The 26,672-nt window shown below is 37.2% G+C and overlaps 1 protein-coding gene across 9 annotated transcripts in view; it reads left to right on the forward strand.

The window, feature by feature from the left end:
- The window catches only part of LOC119646808 (small conductance calcium-activated potassium channel protein), an 818,793-nt gene that overhangs the window by 745,957 nt on the left and 46,164 nt on the right, over positions 1-26,672 (forward strand). For all 9 annotated transcript variants that reach the window (XM_038047402.1, XM_038047404.1, XM_038047400.1 and 6 more), the window contains 2 exons: positions 2,771-2,866; positions 6,876-7,192. In XM_038047402.1, the coding sequence (XP_037903330.1) occupies positions 2,771-2,866; positions 6,876-7,192 (413 nt within the window). The remainder of the gene's footprint in view (positions 1-2,770; positions 2,867-6,875; positions 7,193-26,672) is intronic.

The following is a 26,672-nucleotide window of genomic DNA, read 5'->3' on the forward strand; positions in this document are numbered from 1 at the left end:
GTATATTAGCGTATTTTAGAATTTTTTTTCGAAATCCCCTTAAGTTTATCCTAGAAGTACAAATTTGGTATAGTACAGCATAATGCACAATTTTGGAAAGTTTAACAAAAATGCAGCTATTATTAACAAAGTTATGGAAGGCCAAAATTGTATATTTCGTGACGTGAATTTATCGCACTTTAAGACGTGTATCACGTCATATAAAGTGAACCCATACGAATGGAGGGGGTTGAGTTTTGAATATCAAGCGACCAGCTTCCGGTGTTTCGACTTCTTAGATATATCAATGATAAAGATTGCTGGTAAGCTTTCTCTCTTTCTTTGAAGCAAGATTAAATGATTTCGGTGATTTTGACGATGCTTTAAGAGTCTGATTGAATATCGCAATAAGAAGGATGAAGAAAATGAAGAAGAGGAAACTGAAGTACCTGAAATCATTTCACCAAAAATGCACAAAGTTGCGGAAGGGTTAAAGACAACCCGTAACTTCTTCTTAAAGTAACTGTAAAATTAGAGATTCAGCTTTTTATAAATCGTTATAATACTTTAAACAAAGTAAAATAGACAATTACTTTAAACCATCTATTTTAAAATATGTTTATTTTTCCTTTTCTGTTCATCAGTTCTTCTTTTCCCGTTATAACTGTTTTACTGTATATGGCACTTGTGCGACATATATGGTACTTGAATATGCTTGCGTAGTCTGGAACTGACCTCATGTGCATCTCCGCGACAGATTTGAGTCTATTCGGAACCAATTCACGCTTTTCGCATTGATAGCTTATAAATATTGACTTGGCGTATTAGATCTAGTGACATCTAGAGAAACGTTACTTTGAGCCTTGATGTTGATATTCTCACCCATAAAATTGTATTCAATGATTCAATGATTAAATGAGACGCGCTGGGCATTCAACTCTGCTTAAAGAACACCAACACTCGACCGCTTAGGGATATAACGAATCCATTAATAGTGTTCGAATAAATAATACCAACCTTTGACAATGATATCACTTTAACAACAGATAACAATTTAACAATTGACAACACTGAAAATTCTTTTAGGGTTGTGTGTAAATACAAAACCTTATTAAAATCGGTTTACTGTCTGTCTGTCCGTATGTCTGTCTGTCACACGCATTTTTCTCAGAGACGGTTATAGCAATTGACACCAAATTTGGTACAAAGGTGGGAACTGTGAACGCATACAACGAGTTACACCTTTTTACGTTGAATTTAAGGGGGTTTCCATACATGCAACAGGGGGTGTAAAATTTTTTTTTTGTCAAATATAGTCACGTGGGGTCCCAAATTAAAGGCCTCGTTAGTACTTTTTGAAGCCGGTCTTAGTTTTGACGTTTGTTGGAAAGGTGGCGAGTGCGGGGTTGAAAGTGATCATTTCTTTAACTGGGCCATTCTCAGAAACTACTAACCAGAAAAATCTGAGAAAAATCAGGAGGCTGCCACTATATGGTGCCTGGGCTTCGAGATACCTTTCATACCGATATCTGTTCAAATAAAGTTAATAATAGTATATTACTATAATTTTTAGTAATTGGCTGAAATCCCCCTTAAGTTCATCCTAGAACCACGAAATTGCAGTGATGTAGATTATAATGTAGAGCATGATCTTGCCAAGTTTGGTGGAAATCGCACTACTACTAAGAAAGTTATAATAAGTCAGAGTTCTTGCTTCTTTGAAAATTGAAGACTCAAAGTCTTCAATGTCAATATCACCCAAAAGTGGATATTCTCACATAATATATGCATATATTACGTGCTACGTACTAAGAAATACACAAAACCTTTCGCACCTGAAGCGTCCAGCTTCCGGTTTCCCGACTTGTTTAGATGTACTTTATTGGTTCTCTACTTTGGTTCTATGTACTTTATTCGCGACGAACCATCCGACTTCTATTTATTTAGAAGTCCATCGTCGCTGTCCCAGGTAACGTCGCCGGGTCAGTTGTGGATTGTTGCTGTTCCAATTACAGCTAAAAAGCCAGATGTTTATTATTTATGCTCAATACAACTGGACCAATATTAAATGAAGGTTGAACTTCAACGCCATTGCTGGTGTGAATAAAATTGAAGCGATTGCAAAAAAATTCGGAAATTCGTCTGATCAAATAGATACTGTCAAGCCTTCAATTCACTGACTGTCCACTATATTCCAGTCCAATCTAAACAGTTTTTCAAATATAGCTAGGTAAAGGTTCTGTCAACATCCTAACTTTCCTTATCGAAACAAACCAGCTCTTTTCTGGTCATTAGAAAAAAAGATAATAATAATGTATATGTATAGATAACAAATTATATTATATTAAATTATATTACTGGATTCAACGGTTTCAAATAAATAAATTGTTGTTTGTTGTAGTTGGTTTGTTTAGGGAGGAGCCGCAGATCCAAACACTTATAAGTAAACTATGAAATGTTTTATAGAAGAGCATTGATTCTCGTCAGTAAGCCACAATATGAAATTACCGCTTTATTCAGCCTCCACACTTTTACTGGACTATGGTCTCTGTTCCTCATGGTTCTTGTTGTATAATTTAGCGAATTTAAAGTTCAATATACAAAACACTAATTTGTTACATTTCTAGTCAAAGTTGAATCCTATAGCATTGAAAGCGAAGGTATTCTAAATGGTAATACACTGAAGCTGAGTTCGATTATGTGGTCCCTCTAAGTTCTAGAAAAAATTGTAATTTATTCTTTACAAGAAACAAACACATTTATAACCATTTTACTGGTCTATTTTTTTCAGTCTTCGTTTCATTCGACAGCCTTGAAAACATTAATATCCGTGTCGACTGTGATCCTTTTAGGTCTTATTGTTGCTTACCATGCTCTGGAAGTTCAGGTAATTTATAAATATAAGTAATTTGATGATTTCACTAAATTCTGTTTTAATTGATGTCTGTTCATATTCTGTTGTTCATTTATTTATTCTTATAAACCAAGCGAAAGTTGATTTACAATAAATCAAATAGATTCCTTCCAAAAAATTGTTGATTTATTCAAATTGCACGCACCAAAAAAATGAAATATGGGCCTCCTGCTTCTTTAGCTCGTGTATGCAAGCACTGCGCATCTTCAAACATCGAATCTAGTTGGATTAGGATGTCTATGATATTGTATATAGACAGGTATTGTCTATGATAAATTCCATAGCAATATATATTTATGAAATAGACTAGATGAGAGCCGGAGCGAATAATTTAAATTCATAAAAAGCATGAAGAATTTATTTGAGCTTTTAAAAAAAACAATTCTTGGGTAAATTAAGAAAAAAAGTGAGAATTTTTACATTTACATTCCCCGACACATGAATGTAATCTGTATGTGGTACTATTAGTTTGAGAAACTTTAGTTTAATAATATCTGTTCGTCCTATTTATGACTATCTTCTGTTGAAAACAGTGCAACTTCCCGGGCTCCTGCTTCACTTGAATAGAACCATCCAATAACACTGATGACATTAAATTGAAATTTCGGTTCATTCAATATAAATTGTGGCCTAATATAATAATTAGTACTTTTTCCATTACTTAATGAGGTTTTCCTATCTAATGGCCAAAAACACTTTATTTTTATGTATTTTGAAGGCAGAATATGTGTGCTGTAGAAATTTTAGATTGAAATGCAAATATGTACTATTTTCAACAAATAGGAAAGCACGTGCCATGCTGATATGTCTTGCAAACGAAAATTTGAAACGTGTTTTTCGCGAAACCACGTTTTTATTTAAATTTTGAGAAGCGCATTGAAAATCCTGTTGAACCGGTGGAACTCAAATTTTTACACATTATTCTATCTATTATTCATCAGTAGTTCTGGTCCGAACCACTTCTTAATTAATTTTTTTATTATTTTTCGGTGAAAAAAAAAAAGATCTATTAATTCTTTGTACTCTTTGTAACATTAAATTAAATACCGCTGATTTTCGAAAAAGATTTTATTTTTGATATTGATTGAAGCGCAGGAGAGTGAAGGCCCAAAATGTCTGCCTCAAAAAGTGAAACAAGTCCCGTTCTCAGAACCCATCCAACTGAAATATCTGAAAAAGTCACAGTGATGCACCTGTACAAAATCTAGGCCTGAAATACAGTTAATTGTAATGTAATTTTCTTGCCACATTGGGCCACATGACCATATTTTGTGAAAGAAAATTTTGCTCCTCCCTTTTGCATGTATGGGGAGCCCCCTTAAAGCTAACAGAAAATGATGTAACTCGTCCCACGTGTAGCGGTTCACAGAGCACATATTCTTCTCCAAATTTAGTTACGATACTGCCATCATTTTCGGAGTAAATCTCGTATGACCGACGGACAAGCAGACAGACGGACAGACAGACATTGAACCAATTTCAAAACTGTCCGCTTAAAAAAAGTGATGCAATTAGAAAATGAAAAACTCAGGTCGATCAACGATTAAAACGATTCGAGCTCTGAAAAATAGTAAAGGGAATATATGTAGAACGATTACAAGCTTCTAAACTTCAGCTCGAATCTTTTGTTGTTAAAAAATATCAACACTTAGAAGATAGTAAAAGTAACGAATGAAAAAGGAAAAAGTCGACCATTCTTAATGCAGCACGGAGGGACCTTGTTTGAAAACTCCTCTCTCCAGTCATCTATTAAAATAAAGGTACCAAAGCCTACAGAATCCGTCGCATGGAAATCCAATTTAGGCGCTTAAGATGTGGAAGGAGGAACTTAACTTCGAATTTATGATAAATCGAGTCACTAGGAAGCAAAAGGAAACGGTTGCGAAGAATATTGGTAAAAACCAAGCTAAGAATCCCATTGTTATGATTGTGACGGACATTTATTTGGCAAGCAGAGCAGGAGTTCATAAACGCTAAGATCCGATGGCAGCTGAGCAAGAAGCGTGGCTGGCATTTGCAAAACACCTGCAAAAAGAGTTCCTCCCCCACTTTCCGGAGATGGAGTCAAGGTTTTCAAAAATATCCATTCCAACAGCGAAGGGAACTTTCTCATTTAGAGCCAAACAAGTTGCTCAAGTCCTTAGAGAACAAATGGATCCATAGAAAGCTCCAGGATATGACATAATCACTGGAAAAATGTTGAAAGAACTTCCAGGTATCGAAATCACCCACGTAACTAACATATTCAATGCAATTCTACGTCTCGCCTATTTCACCAAGGCTTGGAAGGTTTCAGAAGTTACAATGGTTCCTAATTGTGGGGAGGACCTAACACAGGTTCCATCATACAGGTCTGTAAAATGGAATACATCCTCTTAAAGGTGTTCGAAAAATTATTACTTCCCAAAATATCACCAAGTATAAGTCCTCAGATAAGGGGTGCACTGGAGAATAGAAAGTATAGCTCAGCTGTGTTTTTGATGTGGCACAAGACTTCGACAAAGTATGGCACGGATTTTTCGAGGTCTGCACAAATTCTTACCTGTGCCTCATAGAGTTACTTACTCTCTTGAAGCTTGTGCAAATTATCCTTAATTTTTGCTCAATGCTGTAGGCAAAAATTTAGCCTAGCCAGTAATTGGTTTGACTGCTCCTTCACGTACTTGTCTGACTGTCGGTGTATTACTCCTCCGAAAACAATCGCACCATTTCCGGGTAAAATTGTTTATGCATCAAGTCATGCTGATATCTCTGTAGCCATCTTTTGGACTATAACTTGTAAAAGGGCATAGTCTGGTTATCCCTCCCCGGTCGGGTTAGTGATTAGAGCGCCAGGCTAACGCAGCGAAAGGTTCCGGTTAAAATCTTCTTGGTGACTGAGCTGAATGAGTACCTGAGTCAAATCAGGGTATTAATCGCGCATTGTCTCCTACGGGATACCGTAATCCTGTAGTGTATCGTTGCGGTTTTGAATGAAGTGCTCTTCCACGTTTGAAGCCACGGAGATCCAGTTGGATTACCGCGCCAACGATTATTTCTTTGGAAAAATTATCAAAGAAGGTGCTAGGTATATTCATGTGTTTAGGAGTGTATTAGACATTAAACATTTTGGTACTTTTCATTTGACATAATATCAGCGAAGTTCGTGCTGTATAATATATGCTCGTAGGTTTCACGCGGTCAAAATATTTGGTTGATCATTTGCGAAAAGCAGGGGTTTTTACCTCATAATAAGGGTTAATGCGAACAGATGTTTTCATTATAATCGATTATGTGGCAAGGGTAATTCAGTTGAATGCCCCATACATATATATACAAACATGCATACATGTATATATAACAGAAACTCTTCATTTACATTTGGCATAACCTATCGCGTGCGTTTCATTATACTGACGATAACAGGGCTGTTATTTCCAAACAGAATATGTGTACAGTTGTTCGTAATTCTTATTTTAGCGAGAACGCAACACGAATTTTTCCAGGCACATTTGTAAACTTGACATTTGGCCCATGTCCTTAACAGTAGGTTATATTCTGATTTAATTTGCGTAAAGGGTCACAATTATCTTTGCGTTGAAATGAAATTGAAATTAAGGCTATTACTTTCGTGTTGAAAGGTGTGTCATAAAAATACTGGAGAATGCCCTGAAAATCACGTAACCGTTAGAAGATTATCCTAACTGAATTTCTTTAAGTATAGGTCAAACCCGCTAAAATGCGTTAATTAGGAAGAGGATAATTCTTCTAATGGCCAATGAAAAGATACTATATTTGATGCTTTACAGCTACTACTGCCTACGAAGATTTTGAATTTATTCAACTATTCCAATAACGTTAACTTTTCTTCGGTCATGTACAATGGGGAATATCAAGCGGCACTCCTGGTAGATTGGAATTTGAACATGAAAATAATTTACCAATATGCATGTAGTTTTCCTGCTGTAAATGTTAAACTATCATTAATTTATCTATTTTGCAGTTATTTATGATCGACAATTGTGCAGATGATTGGCGAATCGCTATGACGTGGCAACGAATTAGTCAAATAGGTCTAGAACTTTTAATATGTGCTGTGCATCCAATACCAGGCGAATATTACTTCCTCTGGACAACAAAACTTGCTAATAAAAATAAATCAATGGGCACGGAGTTGGTGCCGTATGATGTTGCATTATCATTGCCAATGTTCCTTCGATTATATCTAATATGTCGTGTTATGTTGCTACATTCAAAATTATTCACAGACGCCTCATCACGTAGCATAGGTGCACTAAATCGTATAAATTTTAATACCAGGTATGTATAAATATCTTCTCAAACTTTCAATAAATTTTTCATGAATGCACTATTCAATAAGCTTATTCCAAGGTCAAATAGAGTCGGATAAACATTTCTCTAGATCCAGACAAGCGTGATTTCACAAGAAAGTTATACAATTTTTTAAACCTTAAAAGGGAAATATGCATAGTGACGTTTAGTTAACCTTCTTCGTGATTTCAATTACTACTACTTGCACATATTGCAGAATCATCGATCTTTAAGGGGGGTCATCCCGTATGAAGGCCTTTTTTTTAGAAATTTTCTGTGAAGAAGTGGAGATAGATGCAAGTCCGAATTTTTCACCATAGATTTACTAATATCTTGAGCGGGCATAGTAATTTTGCCAGCCCGATCACATAGTTCGTTACTGAAATACAGAGCAATTTATACATTCATCTCCAAAAAAGGTGTTTTTCTGCTGCCACGCTAGAGGGCTCTGAGATCATCTCAAAGAAAAAAAGTAAACGGCATTTTAACGTACAGACTTAACTACAATCCACAAACTAGAATTATTAAAAAATATTAAAAACTAAATTGTTGGTGCCTTGTTAAACTTTTTTTTTTAATTTTGGCGTTTTTTCACGGCTTCTTCAATGAATAAAAAAAAAACTACTGAATGAATCGCAATTATCCTAGTTTACGGACCGTAGAAATATGTCCTGAATAAGTCGTGAAAATTTCAAAGAATTTAGTTGGATAGATTTTGGGCTATGGTGGCAGCCATTTTTCAACATTCGCGAAAAACGCTTTTAAAAAGTGGAATGCGATTTTTAGCCATAAAACCTTAACTGACCATTAAGCTGCTATTCTATGCTTCAATTCTTGTCATTTTAGCGAAGTTATTCGGACCGATAAATACGAGCTTTATTACGCCGATCGACATAAATCCAGCATGTGACTTATCACGTATTTAACACTATAATTTCCGAATGACTCCGAATATCAAAAAATCACTTTGCCCCTATATTCAACACTATATCTAGATACAAGTCAACATAGAACAATACCTAAATCTATTAAATAAGAAAGATTTTTTTTTCATGAAAACCATATCAAACCGATCTAGTTGTGATGAAACTCTGGTTATCACAAAATGAATTAACATGGCTAAAATCCTCGAAAATATTAAATTCAAATTAATATCACTTATTAATGGCATTATAAATAATTTCGGCGTAAAAAAGATGCGTTATTGAAAGCATGAATGAGCATTTTTATATTGGATAATTTTTGAAATAATTTAAATTGTCCACTGAGCCGAAGGAGTGCGTTAATTTAAACGTTGTTAAAAGATGGTTTTGAAAATATTGTTTGTAAAAATGATTTATTATTCGAACTTGAGGGAAAATTGAAAATCATAAAATTACATAGGTACTACCGCGCTGAAATTATCTTGCGAAAGAGTCTCCAATTTCATTCCGCACATGGGGATTGAAAATGGAGGAATTTGAAACAAATTTTAAAATTTAAAGTACGTTTGTATTTTGTTTTCCATTCAATATGCTTTTTCTTTTTAATTATGAGAAACAAAGTTATCGAGATATAATTAAACTAAAAGAAATGTTTATTGTGTATTATCTTGCTCATCTCCAAACTTTTGAAAATAGAACCCTTTTCTTTGTCGAATAGATAAGCTGATATATATTGAACTGCTTTTAACTGTAGGAAGAACCCTAAGTGCATTTTACGAGAATCCTTTACATGCCGTTTCTGAAGGGAAGAGAATTGATTTTTACGAGGAATTAAGGGTTATGTTCAATATTTTCCAAATTGTTACCATAAGCTATTTGTAATTATTTGTAGTATTTCTCATGGTGGAAAATTTAACGACCTTCATTAGCTTGTAGTTTCATCTAGGACAGAGGCAACTCATTAGGCATTGCCTCATTTCTACCCTGGGAACAGTGTGACCAAAGTTGCTCGAAAAGTGTGTCACCTTAGCTGTTTTCCCAACTGGAATTTTCCATTTCCATCTGAATTTCTTACCTGAATTTACAAAGCCCCTTCTTCATTATCTTTTGGTCGTCATTAAAATTTTAATCATTATCTGGTTCTTGGAGACTGAGCTTCGAATGCAATTCAAATATTTCACTCCGAATAAGTCCAAATACATATTCAATAAGGAGGACTCCTCTGTTAAGATATAGTAGCAGTAATAGTATAACAAACTATAAAGGATTTATGCCTTAACGAAGAGCCCCGCGAATTATTCCAAAAGTAACCCCTTCACTCGACAGCGTTGGTACTCGTGTGTAATATAATATTCTACCATCCTTATCATAAGTAGATGCCTCGAAGCAACAACAAAAATTAGCTGCGACTAACCTTTTTTGAAAAAAATGTCGAATCCATTATCATGCGTGGTGGTAGTGGAAATGTTAATAAAAAATATGTTAGTCATCATATGGTGAACGACTTGGCTACCCTAAGCCCAGATAAAAGGTTTGGTTTTGAGGCAACGTACTTTATAACAGGTGGTGACAGGTCCTGCGACAAGCCAGCCCAGAAAATGCATTCACTGTTGTTAAAAGCAGAAATGATAGTGTTGAACTCAAATCGTCAGAGAAATGCTAGGGCGTTCACCTCAGTCGACGCGGCGTATGGGTCCCGCTCTTGTCGAGAAATATGGAAGGGTTAAGTGGCATGGACGTGGTTAAGACGTAAGTAGCGGAAAGACAAAGGAACTCGCAAGAGCCTTTTGGAAAATGCGCATGGGTATTCGCGCTCTAGCAGAAGCTCAATGGTGTGGTGTCAAACACTGCGACGTAGAACGCGAACCCGGTAAAATGGCTATAATCTTCTCTATTTTGATAGCTCACACACTCAATATGGTGTTGACATCGGCATTTCTGAGAGTTTCCATGATGACATTAAAGAAGTCGATTAATTTGATGACCGGCTTATGAAACTCACCATTATATCAGCCAATCACACAACCAATTCTTCTTCGCATACGCACCACAATTTGTCGATGCAGAGACCTGTAACGTGCCGACTGATGACTGTATTGTCTTTATGAGACTGGGGGCGTACGACTGATTTCGCTGACCATCAAGACCTGGTGGTGTCCGCGTCTTTTAGACAGCTGCAGTCCGTCACTCGCCTTTTTCAGAGACAATCTAAAAAGGGAATGCATTTAGTAAATGTGATATGTGATATTTTCGGCTTTTCTTTCAATTTAACACCACCTTCCCCAGTATACATATTTCGTTTTTACCCTCCCCGACATTCATTTACAACGAAAACTTAAAAGTTTGTCATTTAATTTCATTTATCAAACCTACCATCTATTTATATACCAATCGTCAATTTGTACATGATATCAATGTTCGAATATTGCATGACCGGTCAAAAAGGAACATTAACCTTGCAGTTATACTTGATCAGGTCAAATATTAAGGAATGAAGGCCTAACGGTTGTTTCTAGTTGAGGCGATTGAAATCCATTTCGCAGGAGAAATTAGTGGGACCGGGACCGATTGGTCGATGGACAACTGAACAGCTGGATCGGAGAATTGATGATGTATACATTTTAAGTTTGACGGCGAGATTAGTGGCGAGTGCTTCTGCGACGTAAATTATCATCATCATATAAAATAGGGCAAGCTTGTGGTATAACATATAGTAACATTTCAATGTAGCAAAGTTGACAAATTGAAAGGAAATATCCACTCAGGGTGCCTGTCATCGTAGAAAAGGCCTCGGATGCGAAAGTTGGTGAGTTATATAAGAAAAAGTATTTGGTTGACCTCTAATTTGACTTTAGCAAAATTTTATTTTTCTTCCAATTGGCAAACATGTTCATTTACGTCCAGAGGATGCTCTCTTTTTCTTCGTGAGTAGTGTCATTCCTTTGACATCGGCGACATTGGGATCGTTGTACCAGGGTCGCCGGACGTGGTGAGACCTGCATTGTTTGGAGTTGCATCGGATCGAAGGAGTCCAGAGGATGTTGAGCGGACAACGTAGTGTTGTCAATCGTAGTCAGATTCTCCACAAGTTGTAGCTTTGGAGGCGAACCACATTCCCGTGAAGTAGAAAACTGTTAAGTCCATCGATAAAGTCATCCACATTTGGCGCTCACTCTATCATTAATTTCCAAACATCTCTCAACGCCTCCGTCGATAGGTAGGGCTCAAGCTGCCGGGCGCGACTTTCTTCCTTTCCAGGAAGTCCTGATAGTATTCTAACATTTACAGAGTTGCTCGGGTTTGCTGCCTGATCGACTAACCATAGAGTGCTCCCAAAACGCGAGTCAATCCCTAGAGCTTGAATTGTGCTTTGTCGCAGCATATAAAAACGAATAAAATCTGCAGTTGGTAGTATCTCCTTTATGATGATTTATATCTAGATACTGATTTGAGGTCTTCTTTTTCCCGAATTCCTCATTAGCCCCGTAAAATACATCTAAACAAGTCGGAATACCGGAAGCTCGCACTTCGAGTATAAAGGTTTTGTGTTCATCTTATCTAAGAAATTTCAACGCACATTTTTCTACCCGTATAAAGCTACAAAACTATGAGACATACGTACATATTACAGCCGTATATGTTACGCTCACCCGAAACAAACAAACTGCCTATTTTCAAATACTGTACACATATAGGCACGTATATAAATTGATCGTACCTATATTTCCGATTTACTTCTTATATCTATCTGAATTAGGCTCTACCCGCAAAGCTCATTAGCACGCATATACTATATACCTACATACACACATGTCTCGGAATAATTGATATTCATATACAAATGATTAAAGAACTAAAACAAAATAATTCTTTTCCACCCAATTCATACGAACTTACTTCGTTGTGGTATTGACGAATTGATATGTAATGATGACGTCATGCAGGTTGTAGAGTGCACGAAATTCACAAAAAATTTTAAAGTTTTACCCCCTATAACTTTGTTAATAATAGTTGGATTTTCTTCAAACTTGACCAAACCATGTTCTTCATTATACGCATGCCAAATTTTGTACTTCTGGGCTGAAGGGGGGTGCCGGGTAAATTTCTAAAATGTGGAAATATACTATTACTAACTTTATTTGATCAGATATCGGAACCGGATGTATTTTGAGGCCTAGATTTCATAGAGATGCACTACTGAGATTTTTTTCAGATTTTTCGGTTGGATAGGTTCTGCGAACGAGACCTGTTACACTTTTTGTGGGTCATATTTTGAGCTCTCACTCCCTTATGTTTCACCCAATGTCAAATATTGAACCAGTTTCGAAAAGTACTAATTGAAACCTTGCATTTGATATCCGACATGGCCACATTGTATGAAAAAAAGTTTTGCACCCTCCTTTCACATATATGGGGAGCCCCCCCTTAAACTTAACACAAAATGGCGTCAGCTGCTGCATGTAAAGGGAACGGCAGATCACATACTCCTACCAATTTTCGTGACAATCGGTTCAGCCATTTCCGAATAAATCGGCTGTGACAGACAGACGGACAGACAGACAGACAGACAGGCAGGCAGACAGATAGACGGACGGACAGACAGACATCGAATCGATTCTAATAAGGTTTTGTTTCACACAAAACCTTAAAAAGGGACATCGCCCAATATCAAGATCAGATTTTGTGTAAAACAAAACCTTATTAAAATCGGTTTTCTGTCTGTCTGTCAGTCTGCTTATCTGTCTGATTGTCACACGCATTTTTCTCGGAGACGGTTACAACGGATTGACACCAAATTTGGTGAAAAGGTGGAAACTGTGTAACTCTACGCCATGCATGCAAAATGGGGCTGTAAATTTTTTTTCATAAAATATGGTCACATCAAAAGTCTCGGTTAGTACTTTTTGAAGCCAGTCTTAGTTTCGACATTTGTTGGAAAGGTGGGGAGCATGAGGCATCGAATGTGATCATTTCTTGAACGGACTCATTTTCTGAAACTACCACAACCGAAAATCTGAAAAAAGTCAAAAAGCTTCTACTTTAAGGGTGCCTAGGCTCCGAAATACCCTCCATACCGATGTCTGTTCAAATCAGGTTAATAATAGTATATTATTAAAATTTTGAGCAACTGGCTGCAAAACCCCACTTACGTTCATTCTAGAACCGTGAAATTGCCATGTAGCAATGTATGCGATTACTAATAAAGTTATAATAAGTCACAGACATCCAATGTCAATATCACGCGAAAGGGGATATTCTTACATGCTATGTGCATATATTACGTGCTAGTACTAGTGGGACAAACGGCTTTATAAAAGAAATACACAAAACCTTTCATACCTGAAGCGTCCAGTTTCTGGTTTCCCGATTTATTTTCATTTCATTGCATTTTCAGACTTCTCTCGTTTTGTTCATTTCGTTATGCTTCCGCAAATACCCGTGTTTGGTTTATTTTTCAGGATCCGGTGCATACCGGAAAAGAATTCTTATATAACGACGCATGAGGGAGCGAAGTGCCCAAAGGACCCGCCACCCACATTCTCAAGCCTGGTCAGCATAAGGGCATGTAAGCACGTGTCAACGGAACACTTCGATGGAGCTTCAATATATGCGGGCGTACCTTCACCGTCAATTTCGTCACCTTTTTAGATTTTTGGGATAGTTCTCTCGTCTCAGTTATTTCCGGTCACTCAGGCTGGTCGTCTGACCACCACTAATTCATTAAGTTATTACTAGTTGACGTCGGATACCAGTCGACTCAGCTGTGAATGAGTACCTGAGTCAAATCAGGGTGATAATCTCGGGCGAGCGCAATGCTGACCACATTGCCTCCTACAGTATACTGTAGTGTACCGTTACGGTCTTGAATGGAGTGCTCTAACACACTTCCAGGCCCTGATCCAATATGGATTGTTGCGCCAACGATTATTACTAGTTGTGGAAAGATGATTCATCAAACGATTGCCTAGTTCTGCTACATTTTATGGTGGGAAGCAGTAAAACGCAAATCAACTATATTCTCATAAGACGCGACATTTTTTTTTTACCGTCACTGACAGTTTTACATTCCCTAAGGGATATTCGTACCTTAACATCGGTCCTTGATTGCCGTCTTGCGAATTGAGCCACCGAAAAAAATGGTGTGAGGAACCCACTGGTCCACTGCGCATTAACGGTTATTCCTAACTAACCGCAAAAAAATTTGTTATCAAAATGTAAACAGCTTCTGACAGGAATCCTCAGCCCCAGTTTAACCTCCTAATCTGGAAGTGTCCCTACGTAATGGCCAGTTAACCCTTGTAGAATTTCTGATTTGAGACCCTTTGCCTTACCCTCCACGAAACATAGTTACCATTAATACTCGCTATTTTTTGCAAAAAAGGGTCATGAAATGGGATAAATTTTAAAAGAAGTTGCATAGCACTAATTGCCATATCATCGTACTAAGATCAAATTGTCGTTCGGTTGTGAGCTCGAATATTTAGCTGGTCTAATTAAGGACTACGGGGGGGGCAGAAACGCCATTATCACCTATCTGCCGAACATCAGAAAAGCGTTAAATAATGCACACAGCGCGCTGTTGAGCAAAATAAGCAGTTCATGTCTAACCGAAATGACTGAACCGCGCACAATTTGGATCTGGTAAGCTGCCAAAAATGTCAAAAAATCAAAACAAGTTAAATTTTCTATTAAATGCAGACATGGTAATTAGATGATTGCTCCAAAATTCAAGGCTGAGAGCCAAATTTGAAAAACCCTCACTCCAAACTAGATTGCGATAACAGCTTCGTTTAACTGCCGTCAAATGACGGTTTCAGTTTCATTTTCAAATTGGCAGCAGTTCCTCCTTCCACCACCCAACCATAACAATAACTAAGAATGCTACTTTCATGGGTTAGTTGGATAATTTAGAAATTAGTAGAGAAGCATAGAGGAATAGACGGCTATAAATGTAATGTACATGAATGGAGATGGGATGAACAAAAACATTTCATACCAAGGCGATTCAATTTAGCAAGGGGAGGTAAGAATCCGGTGTACGTTGCATTCATCTAATGCGAATTCCACCGATGCAGTACCGTCTGCATGCAAGCTAACTAGCTAATCGAGGATATTGGAGCCTTCAACCTGAAACTGTTCTGTAGAATGCAATTTACCCTGGTTTCTATACACAAACAACCGTGAGAAAATTCTGGCCAATGGACCACGAATGCATTGAGCGAAAAAGGAAAACGGAGTAATTGCTTGAGCAACTGGGTGGCAGGACAGCTATTCGAGGCGGAAGTGGTGCAATTAACATTGGCAGATTGATGTAGTTTTTTCTGAGCGAAGTTGGGAACTATTTCAAGAAAAGTTAATTTGGCTGAAGTGCTAGGAAAGCAGGTCGGTGATGGATTCACCTTTAAATATTGCAATTCATGCAACTATGAATTTGTTTAGAAGTATGTTTCGTAGGATTATAGAAGTATAGGGAAAAAGGCAAACGGGCTTCAGAACGAAGTGACATACTGCGTATTTACGTATAATTTTCAACACTTAGAACTTCTTAAGATAGTTTCATGGAAGCAGAAATTATAAGATTGGTACATCTCTTGCAATTCCCCCCAGTAGCTTTTTTTCATTTCCGGTACACAGGGTGGATATAATGACTTACCAACAAGGAATTTGTTTTTCAATAGGGCTGAAATACTCGTATGTTACGCTAAGAGACGTTTTCTTTAGTATGTTGACCAATGCACAGAGCTCATTATACCGTTGCAAATTTCCCTCGACAAATAACTCAAACATATTTTGAAATAATGAATTTCCTGAAATTCGCAAGTGTAAAGATCCTTATAGAATTGTTGAGTGTTTTGTGCAGAACAAAACTTTACTAAAATCTGTTTACTGTCTGTTCGTCCATTTGTCTGGTATAAAAGCTAGGATCAGTTACGAACTGCGGATTGTGTTGCTATTTGCTACTTTCCTCCGAAGCTCTTCCTTTCTTAGCTGATGGTGGATCCCCATCATTAATTTTTCCACCACTCTCCAAGATGTTTCAGAGGTAAGCATGTGGTCCACGATATTCTCGAGTGACAACAGCGCCCAAGCATCCATTTCCGCCTCTGATCTCTATGCGGCAAACCTCGGGCCACAGTAGATCTACTATAGGCCGTATCCACACTAAAATGACCCGACTTGCGAATGTGCTGCAGAAGCTTATCTAGAAAAATCAGAGACGCTAAAGAAGGACAAGGCATAATCTTCGTCAAATCGTATTGATAAGAGAGAGATGGAAAGAATATGTCAGCCATGGCACTAATATAGCTAAACGGAGTTTCACGTATTCACTTCTACATAGACAGAAACGTGCCAATTTCACCAACACAATGGCAAGTCCGGGCGGCATGTCAAACACAGCTGACGGACGCTTTTGTTGCCAAATTCTCAAGATGAGATTTGAAGTTTAGTTTTTGGTCGAATATGACGTTGGTTGGTTGCGAATGTAAGACGTGTTCGTCAATACCGCACTTTATTGACGTTTGCTTCCTTCACTTGGTGATCAAAACTACCTCGGTTTTATGCTTTGCGAATGTCAGAATCTTCTGGCCAAGATCTGATTTCAAAAATTTTGAGTACCTCGATTTCATCAGAAACTTGGGCCACGATGGTCACTCCGATGTGGTCTGCGAAGCCAATTATTGTCCCCCCTTTGGTAAGTTGTAATTTCAAAATTTCGTCATACGTTATTATCCACGGAAGAGGACCGAGAACTGGTCCTTGTGAAACCCCGCAAGTTGTTCTATGCATCTTAGGTACATCGTCCGGATCGCAACCCCAAACTTTCCAGTATAATGCTTCCCATTAAAGTTTATCTTACGGATATAGGGTGAACTTATGGAGGTTCGTAGTAAATATAATTTTATTAAATAATTCGAGTAGATACGTACGAGTAGATGCGTACAAACCCACTATGATTGTTTCAGATTTTTAGGTTGGGTGGTTTCTGAGAAAGGGTGCTTGAAATAATTGACCCATTTCAGACTCCAGCACTTCTCCCCTTTTCAAGCAATATTAAAACTAATATCTACTTCAAAAAGTACTAATTGAGACCTTTCATTTGATACCCCACAGTATATTCGTTGAAAATATCAATATCGGTCTGTCAGTTTCACAGTCAATTTACTCGGAAACGAATCTATTATCTATTATCACGAAATTTGGTTGAAGCCTGAGGTCTCTGAATATGCGGTATAATTTTATACTAAGTTTAAGCGAATAAAAAGGGTGTGTTTGTTACCAAAATAAGGTCGTGTGGAGTATCTAGTACAGTGTTTTAAAACTGGCCTAAACTTGAAGATAATGAAATTCGAAGTTAAAATGTGTGCACCATAAAGTGTAACAGCTCTATCCAACAAAAAAACAAAAAAATTGAAAGAGAATAATAACAAGTCGGGATACCGGAAGCTGGTATGAAGGGTTTTGTGTACTTCTTATATAAAGACATTTGAGTATGCATTCGCCCCCCTAGTACGTAGCACGTAATATATGTATATAATAGTAAGAGTATCCACTTTCGCGTGATATTGACATTCAAATTGTTGAATTTGCAAAGAAGCAACAACTTTGACCTATTATAGCTTTGTTAGTAATAGTGAGATTTCCAGGATCATGCTCTATATTGCCTACATTACTGCAAAATTTCGTGGTGCTAGGATGAACTTAAGAGGGGTTTTGCAGCCAATTATTAAAAATTATAATAACATACTACTATTAACTTTATTTGAGTGGATATCGGTATGGAAGGTACTAGGCACTAGGCACCATGGCAGCATCTTGATTTTTTTCAGGTTTTTCGGTTGGGTAGTTTCTGAGAATATATATAGTAATACAGGCTATAACATAGGGCATAACCGTACCAGATTTGACGGAAATCACATATTACTAGCAAAATTATGATAGGTCAAAATTGTAGTTTGTAGTTGAATGTCAGTATCACCCGAAAGTGGATACTCTCACATAATATATGTATATATTCCGTGCTACGTACTAATGGGACAAATGCACACTCAAATGTTTTTATATAAGAAAAGGTTTTGTACCTTTCGTACCTGAAGACTCCAGTTTGCGGTTTCCCGACTTGTTTTCTTTTCTAGGTTTTGTTGAAAACAATATAGCCATGTGGGATATCAAATGAATATCCTCGGTGGGTACTTTCCTGAAGCGAATATTAGTTTTAACATTGGTATCAAAAGAGAGGAGTACGGTGATCCGAAAGAAGCCAATTACTTTAAGGAACGGTTCTCAGAAACTACCCAACCGGGAAATCTAAAAAGCCTTAATATATTCTCCGTGAAGATATCTTCTCAAATAAAGTTAATAATATAGTTATATTTTGAAAATTTACTGCGAACCACCAGTTCATCCCATATCCGTAAATTTGGAGTAATATAGGTTTTAACAGGAAGCATCACTCTGGAAAGTTTGGTGGAAATCCGACTATTAATAACAAAGTTATTAAAAATTGCTTATTTCCCGTCAAATTGCTACCCCTTAAGAGCCAAAATGTCAGTACCATATCAAATTACCGGGTATATTTAACGTATATACACTACGAGCTATATACAATATAACTAGAACCATTCTGTAGTCTAACTTTCTTAGATGAAAAATCAACAAAACCATCTATATCTGTGGCTTGTTTTTTTTCACAAACAAAATTCTTGTTTTACAAACAAAACCTTATTCCAATTGGTTCAATGTCTGTCTGTCCACCTGTCCGTCACACGAACCTTTCGCAAAAACGGTTGTACTGATTGACACGAACTTTGGTGAGAAGATGGGAACTGTGAACGCCTACACTTGCAGTAAGTTACGTTTTTTTACAATACATTGTTTTTTTTCATCGAATCTAGTCGCATTGTCATATTTGAATAGTGGAGAGGGTGGGGGTCGAAATTAATGATTTCTTTAACAAACACCTTCTCAGAAAGTAGCCAACTGAAAAGCCTGAAAAAAAAGTCATGCAGTTGCCTCTGTATGATGTCCAGGCCTCTTCATGTCGATATATACTCAAATTAAGTTAATAATAGTAAATTCCTATATTTTTAGAGAAATTGACTGCAGACATCTAGTCAACCAAATGTAGAAATTTGTCAAAAAGGCTTTCTTAAATTCATTTTTGACAAAAGAAAGTTTCTTATTTTACTGAATTACAGCATCGAAAAACGAAAGCTTACTACTTTTATACTTCTACGCCAAATGTCATAGACCGATTTTCGCTGCAGGTAAAAATGTGTTTTATACAACTTCATGTGAATGTAATCCTCCTTATAAATTATGCCATTTATTTTAGTAAGTGGTGCGACTCAGGGTAACGCTTCGCAAACTATTAAAAATCATCACCGTGCGTGTAAAGGGCACATGGGATGGAAGGATATCGTTCCTTTGCCCAATACCATGCTCACCCATCCTATAGAAGTTGGTTTATTTTGATCTCATCACATCAAATTACCTAGGACCCAATACACAAATCTTGATTATAAAAAAATAAAATTCTTACTTTTTCTAAGAATTTCTCCATTAATTAAGATTTTTTGGGGGACATTTAAGCAGAAATTGCAGAAATTCACTCTGAACCGTTCTTCTTCTAGCGGGGATGGGGATAGATAGGGAGAGAACCTGGGAATCTTGGTTTTGTTTGTGTTTATCTTCAATCCAACTATATTTGCCGCTGTTTCCAAATCCAGAGCTTTTTGGCCAAGGTCCATGGCCCAGTAGTACTCGCGTACTACTTTGAAGAAAAATGTCATCGTCCATTGAATTCTTCCACGTCCCCCGGACAATGCAAAAATTAATGATATTTTCGATACTGGGTGAAATGTAGGGCAGTGACGACTCTAAATATGACCCTCAAGAAGTGTAAGAGGTTTCGTTCTCAGAACCTATCCAGCGGAAATATCCAAAAAAAAAATCGCAGTAGTGTATCTAAACGAAATCTAGGTAAAGTTAATAATATCATATATAAGCATAGTTTGTAAATTCACCTTCAAACCCCCCTTAAGTTCATCTTCTTCTTTCTCTCCAGCCTTTATTCCGTTCACAAGCGGGGTCAGTTCGACCCCCTTCAGTTCTTATTAAGTACAAATGTGCAATGGTCTAAGGTTTGGGTTTGAAGGAAATTCTACTACTTGTTGTGCAGCAAACCTTCTTTTCAGTAACTGCTCAGTTGTTGCGACATTCACTGTCCTAACGTGCTCGTATGTATATCCGCCCCACGTGATTTTGTAGACGACATTTGTCTGATAGGGAATAAATATTGAAGCCTTCAATATCGAGAACAATCGTTTTAACCTTATCATGTGTTTATTATCGCCTGCATAAATGGAGTTTAACCAGAGTGGTGGACCACTTGCGCTTGTATGTATATTCATTCCTGCTGGAATATAAATACAACTTAGTCCTGGCTTATCTATTCTGCATCTTTCAGATCTCAAATATGACATATTTCGTTAGAGGTTAAATATGTCCAATACTATTTCGCCATAACATAAGAACATAATGTTATGTTAGACGCACTGATGATGCTATCTTTCTTTAAACACTTGCATTTCGTTAATGAGAGCCACTTGTTTTATACTCGATCGTGGCAAATGGCTCTAAATTTACATGAGGAAGCAAAGAGGGTGGGACTATAGATTCATATCAATAAAGTCAATATTTAGAATCTGGCGAACCATATAAATTCCTTTATTCACAATATGATGCTAAGCAAATATTGTACATCTGAGGTACTTTGTTATCGAAAACGAATACTAGCGAGAAAGAAACAACGTCCAATTATTTACGAGTAGACATTAATAATTAGAGGTTGTTCCTTTTTCGCTAGTATTTATTTTGGTATGCATATACCGAAATTCCGGGAACAATTTCTTTCCTTATTCAGTGCTATACATTAATTTAATCGCTAGAAGCACCGAGGAACACACTCAGTTAAATGAGAATAGGTTTCCTTGGAAGTCTCGTGCAAAATGTTACTTTGTTGTTTTCAAAGGTATAAAGTGACTTAAAAGTAACAATATTTTTTCAACTTTAATTTAAAAATGTATGGCTTCAATTGGGCGGACATCCTATCCAAATCTAAGCACTCCGAAAAAGGTGGCAATGAAGTTATTTCTTTATCGTATTTACCAGAGGTCTCCCTGATTAACTTCGACGTTAAAAAAACCAGTTATTCTCTCAACCCTTCCTTCAGCAAAGTTTATTTTTGCGTTTTGCTAGTAAAGTGTCACCTTTTTCAGTGGATGGGATGGATGGATGTTCAAATTCTTGATTAGAAAACTAGGGTTTGTAATGCAGTAGTTATGAAAAATCTATGGTGTTTTCCCATTCATCGGCTCGAAGGACCGGCTGAGCTTTCCAATAGTCTGTTGCAAGTTTAAATGGTTTCATCTTTATTTGTGGCAAGTGTTGCTCCTCGAAAAGAGTGTACTCTCCTTACCGTATTATTTGAAAGCAATATCTGCTGAATTTTTTGTTCCGGACAGTGAACACATGCTTCATGTTTTCTTAAGCACTTTGCCTCTTTGCTTTTTCAAATTTGCTGTTTAGGTAATTGGATAATAAGTGCGGTTTCACTATAAAGCTGTACTTTTTGGCCTAATATTTCGCTACTCCGTAACTAGTGTTAGAAGTAAGATCTCTTTGAAAAACTTTTAAGCAAGACTTTTGAGTTGATGCCTAGTACGGCTACGTACACGCAATAGGGTTATGGAAATAAAATTCACGCCCTGGATTATAGCAGGTCATTACCAAGTTGTATGCCAATAGGTACAACTGATGTGAGATTTTAGACTGGACACTAATGAGTTAAAGATAAAGTGCCCGGTGGTATTGGCACACCAAAAACAACAACATTCAAATAAAGACAACACGTGTTCGCGGTATTTCTAGCAAAAAGTTTAATTAATTTAAATTCAACACCGTCTTCGTCGCTAGTAAAAAATTTAATTCAGCAAAACTCGATATTTTCTGAATAAAAAGTGTCTACTACCACCACTGTGAATTCAGAACCTTGGTGAGCCAGTTCCATAATCGAATTTCCCGAGAACACTCCTGCGCTCGATTCGTTTTCTATGACTTAATGATGAATATTATTAAGTATGCAATACCGAAAGATTCGTGGCCATTTGTCTACCATTCTCTTCTTTTGGTGATTACGATGGAATATGTCTTTTCGAAGACGAATCTGGAAACCATATGATCGGCGTATATCGGGAGGGGGGGGGGGGGGGGGGGGGGGGGTATAGGAGCCACCTGATGTTTGCCAAGAAATTTTCAGATGGACACATGACCGTATGATTGACCGCCTTTCCACGCGCGAATAATATCAAGCCTTTATGCGTTGTTAAATGCTTTTATTAGCAGAATTCAAATCAAACTTGATTTCTTATGAAATTATTTTAGAATTGAGTAAAATAAAAAAAAAAACAGGACATAAAAATCCCATATGGCCTGCATGAAAATACTACAACTTGTAGCGCTTAACACGACGGCGCGTCGCAACACTAGGCCAATTCCCAGATAACAAACTCCTTTCATTAGTTGGTAATGTGGTGTATTTCCAATTAGTAACGAGTACATTAAAGTACTCATTGATGTATTATACCTCTGTTGATTATCTGCCAGTGTCATGTGATATATATCAGCTACTGTTACTGCAAAATTGTGTCCATCTACGACAAACTTCAGGAGGGTTTACAAGTACATTTCTAAAAGATATTAATATGCTATTATTTAAATAATATCATCTTCCAAAAAGTATGAATTGACCCGGTTCATTTATTACCCTATTATATTATATATTACATTATTCTATGAAATTTTGCTCCTCTCTTAAAGCTAATACAAAACAATGCAACTCGTTGCGCGTGTTGCGGTTCACAGAACACATATTTTTACCCAAATTTCGTGACGATCAAGTTGTTTCGGACTAAACCTTGTGTGACAGACAGAGAGATGGACAGACAGACATTGAACCGATTTTAATAAGATTTTGTTTCACACAAAACCTTAAATATCAGCACATGGTTGCTAACTGCCCGCAGAGTCTATTTCAGCCTAGAAAGACTTTAGCTCGAAATGTCTAGCCACAAAGCTCCTATTGTACAAGGCAATAATATTGCCAGTCTTCGTGTGCTTCCTCGGAGACTTAATAAGGAAAATAGCGAGGTTTTAGCTGCGTTTTAAAGCAAAGCCTTTCAAGGACTTTCTGGTCCCCTATTGGAGGACGCGTTATTACGCAGCTTGCATTATGAAGAAATATTGACAGATTGAGAGGCTGCAATGGATACGTCACCTAATCTGCTAATGTGAACTGATGGACCTCAGTGTAAGACTCGGATATTTGTACTTCCCTAATAAGGTAGGGATTAACCGGGCGCTCCTGTTTTTACGCCTTTGATGATGGCGAGGTTCAATCTGCAATATCTTCCAACACGTTTTACACAAAATGTCAGATACTAAACAAACAAAGTTTCAAATTTCAAAAGATAAGATTGTGGTGATTGTAACGAACATCGATTAATTGGATAATCAGTACGCATGATTTTTGTAATCCAGGCTTGAATATCGATTTCGGCCAGTGGTATTTGTGTTTGTGTCTCTATTTAACTGTGGCTTTCCTGATACTTTGAAAGAGTGCGGTGAATTAATGGCAGTTGAGTGAGCGTGCTTAAAGCTAAAGGTAAAGGGAGGCGATCGACGGGCGATGTTCAGGTCCAACGATCTGTAGAAAGAATGCATTTTAATGTGTTCACATTATAAAATGAAGCAGGGATCGGGCTGGTCCCCTGTGGTGCGTATACATGGAGAAATGCGGTGTGGTCGGCTGAGATAATAATCAACTTCATAATTCGATTAATAAATCACTCGACTTCTTCAATGGTGTCTGGCAATTGTCAGATATCGGGTTGGTAACATCATGCGCTATTTTTACCGCATTCGCATTGCTTGTTACATCATCGTGGAATTTCTTGTAGGGCGCATTTATCCATGCATCATTTCGGAAGGCCTCCTGGAAGTTACTCTATCTTACTGGAGAGGGTACCAATATTTAGCATTTGTTGAGTCCCAAATTTTATAACATCACCATGAATCTTTTCAGGATTTATCGGCTGGATAGGGGAGACGAAGCTCATGCTATGGTGCTGAACACTTTACGTCCTAATTTACCCAATTTTTCAATGAATATTCGGAGTTGGTAAAAGCATTAATTCAGCCCTTTTATTTGATACTCCACATTATCATGTCAGCGCTAAAATCTTGCGTCTTCTTAAACTCAACATAAAGTCGTGCTACTCGTTGCATACTTCCTATGTTGCAAATATTTTCACAAAATTTGATGACATTACCTGCGGTCGTTTTCATGTAAATGAAGTGGTAGACAGACAGCCGGACATACAACCCAGTTTAATAAGTAACCATTGAATGATCCATTTCTAAGACGTTTAGAAGCTAGTATTCGTTATTGATTAAATATTGTTTGCCATCATTTGCCCAAGTTTCAGGTACATACATATATGAAAATGATTACTGAATTACAAGAAAATCCGAATTTGAGTCATTTAAGGGGGTCATCCCGTGTGAAGGCCGTTTTTTTTGCCTTTTTTTGAAAAATTATTTTGAAGGACTGGATAAAGATCGAAACGTGATTTTTTCACCATATATTAACTGATATCTTTAGTATATGTGATAAATTTTTTAGCTTGATATCGTAGCTAATTCTCGGAATACGTGTTAATTTATGCACCCATCTCCAAAAAAGGTGTTTTTCTGCTGCCACGCTGGAGGGCGCTGTGTTCATCTGAAGAAAAAAAACTAAACGGCATTTTAATGTGGACAATATTCTACGGTCCGCAAACTAGGATAATTAGAAAATATTAAAAGGTAAATTTTTGGTGGGCTTCTAAACTGAATTTTTTGGATTTTGGTGTTTTCTTACGGCTTTTTTTATGAATAAAAAAAAAACAACCGGTCCGATTGCAATTATCCTAGTTTGCGGACCGTAGAAATATGTACTAAAGAAACCGTGAAAATTTCAAAGAATTTGGTTGGATAGATTTTGAGTTATGGTGGCAGCCGATTTTCAAGATGCAGTTTCGAGAAAAACGCATTTGAAAATTTAAATGTGATTATCAACAGTAAAATGTTAGCTCACCATTCATCTGCTATACCTGGTCCATAAAGAGCACCCTCCGTTTCTTCAAAAAAGTTTTTTAAGGCTGATTGTTGCTGTCTGGTTTCAATTTTGGCTCTTTTAGCGAAGACAGTCGATCGTCGTTCGGACCGCCAAATTCGCGCTTCATTACGATGGTCGACATAAACCTGACATATGTGACCAACTTGACATCCCATTGTCACTAGGATTTTGACAATGCCTCATTGAAAATAATTACAGCAAAAGTGGCTATTTCTACGACCTTGGCCCCAGAATGAAGGTGTTTAGCAGCGAAAGTCCAGGTCAATGCATTTAACGACTCATTGTTATTCTGGGTCTCTGCTCGTAAACATCTGTTCAAGAGATCATCTCGTGACAAATCTTCGTAGAATGGTTTGATGACTGTTCGAACTTCTTCAGTCAAAGGTGCCTTTTCGTGGTGAAAACTATCCAGTTCTCCTTTAGCTTCCGCTTTGCGCCATTTGCACCAACTGTCCTCGCCTGCTGGACAATTTTAATGCTGAGAATTTTCGTCTGTGAAAGATTTATGGAAAAAAGTTGCTCAAATTTCTTGCTTCATTCCTTCTATCGAATTTGCGTGTCGACGAATAGCCAGCCCAAAAAATGTAGTGAGGTCCTTATCAGTAAGTTTTCCAGCCCCTTTTCCACCAACGCCTTTGTGATTCTTCTTTGCATTTCTAAGCCGCGTTTCCATTCTTTTCTCGACATGTCCTACGCATTCCTACTACGTATATTTTATTATTTGCAGAAATTTGCAGAAATACCGGAGAAAACTCCAGCAAAATCCAATATACAATATACAAAACTTGTCACAATTGGAACATCCATGTTCATGCTTGCTAAAAGTTTCTTTGCTGTTGTTGATGCGAAGTCCTTTTTCTTCTCTGATAACTATCGATTCCCATGAAATACTGGTTTTTTAGTGCGAGCACGACGTTGAACGTTAAAGCGATCTCCCTTCGTACGATCTAATTAAAAAAATCACTGAACACACAAACAGCACAATACTTACACAAAATATAACTGAGTATAACTTGAATGCCTTTCAGTGCTCACTCTAGACTGGATTATCCTTTTTATTCCAAACAGTAAATAAGTTTAGACAATGGATTGGTTTTCCATCTTTTTATATGATACTTATACCTGTGTTCGAATTTATAAGGCTCAGGTAAAAAACTAACAGGTCAAAAAAAAATTCGATGCTTTTTCTCATCGAGTACTCTAGCCGTGGCTGCAAACTCCTTACTTGTTTAACCCTGCGATTTCTGAAGGACACGGAATATCGGAAAATCCCTTTGTCCACATATTCTCCACTATATATAGATAC

This window comes from Hermetia illucens, chromosome 1, assembly GCF_905115235.1.
Source record: "Hermetia illucens chromosome 1, iHerIll2.2.curated.20191125, whole genome shotgun sequence".
Taxonomy (NCBI): domain Eukaryota; kingdom Metazoa; phylum Arthropoda; class Insecta; order Diptera; family Stratiomyidae; genus Hermetia; species Hermetia illucens.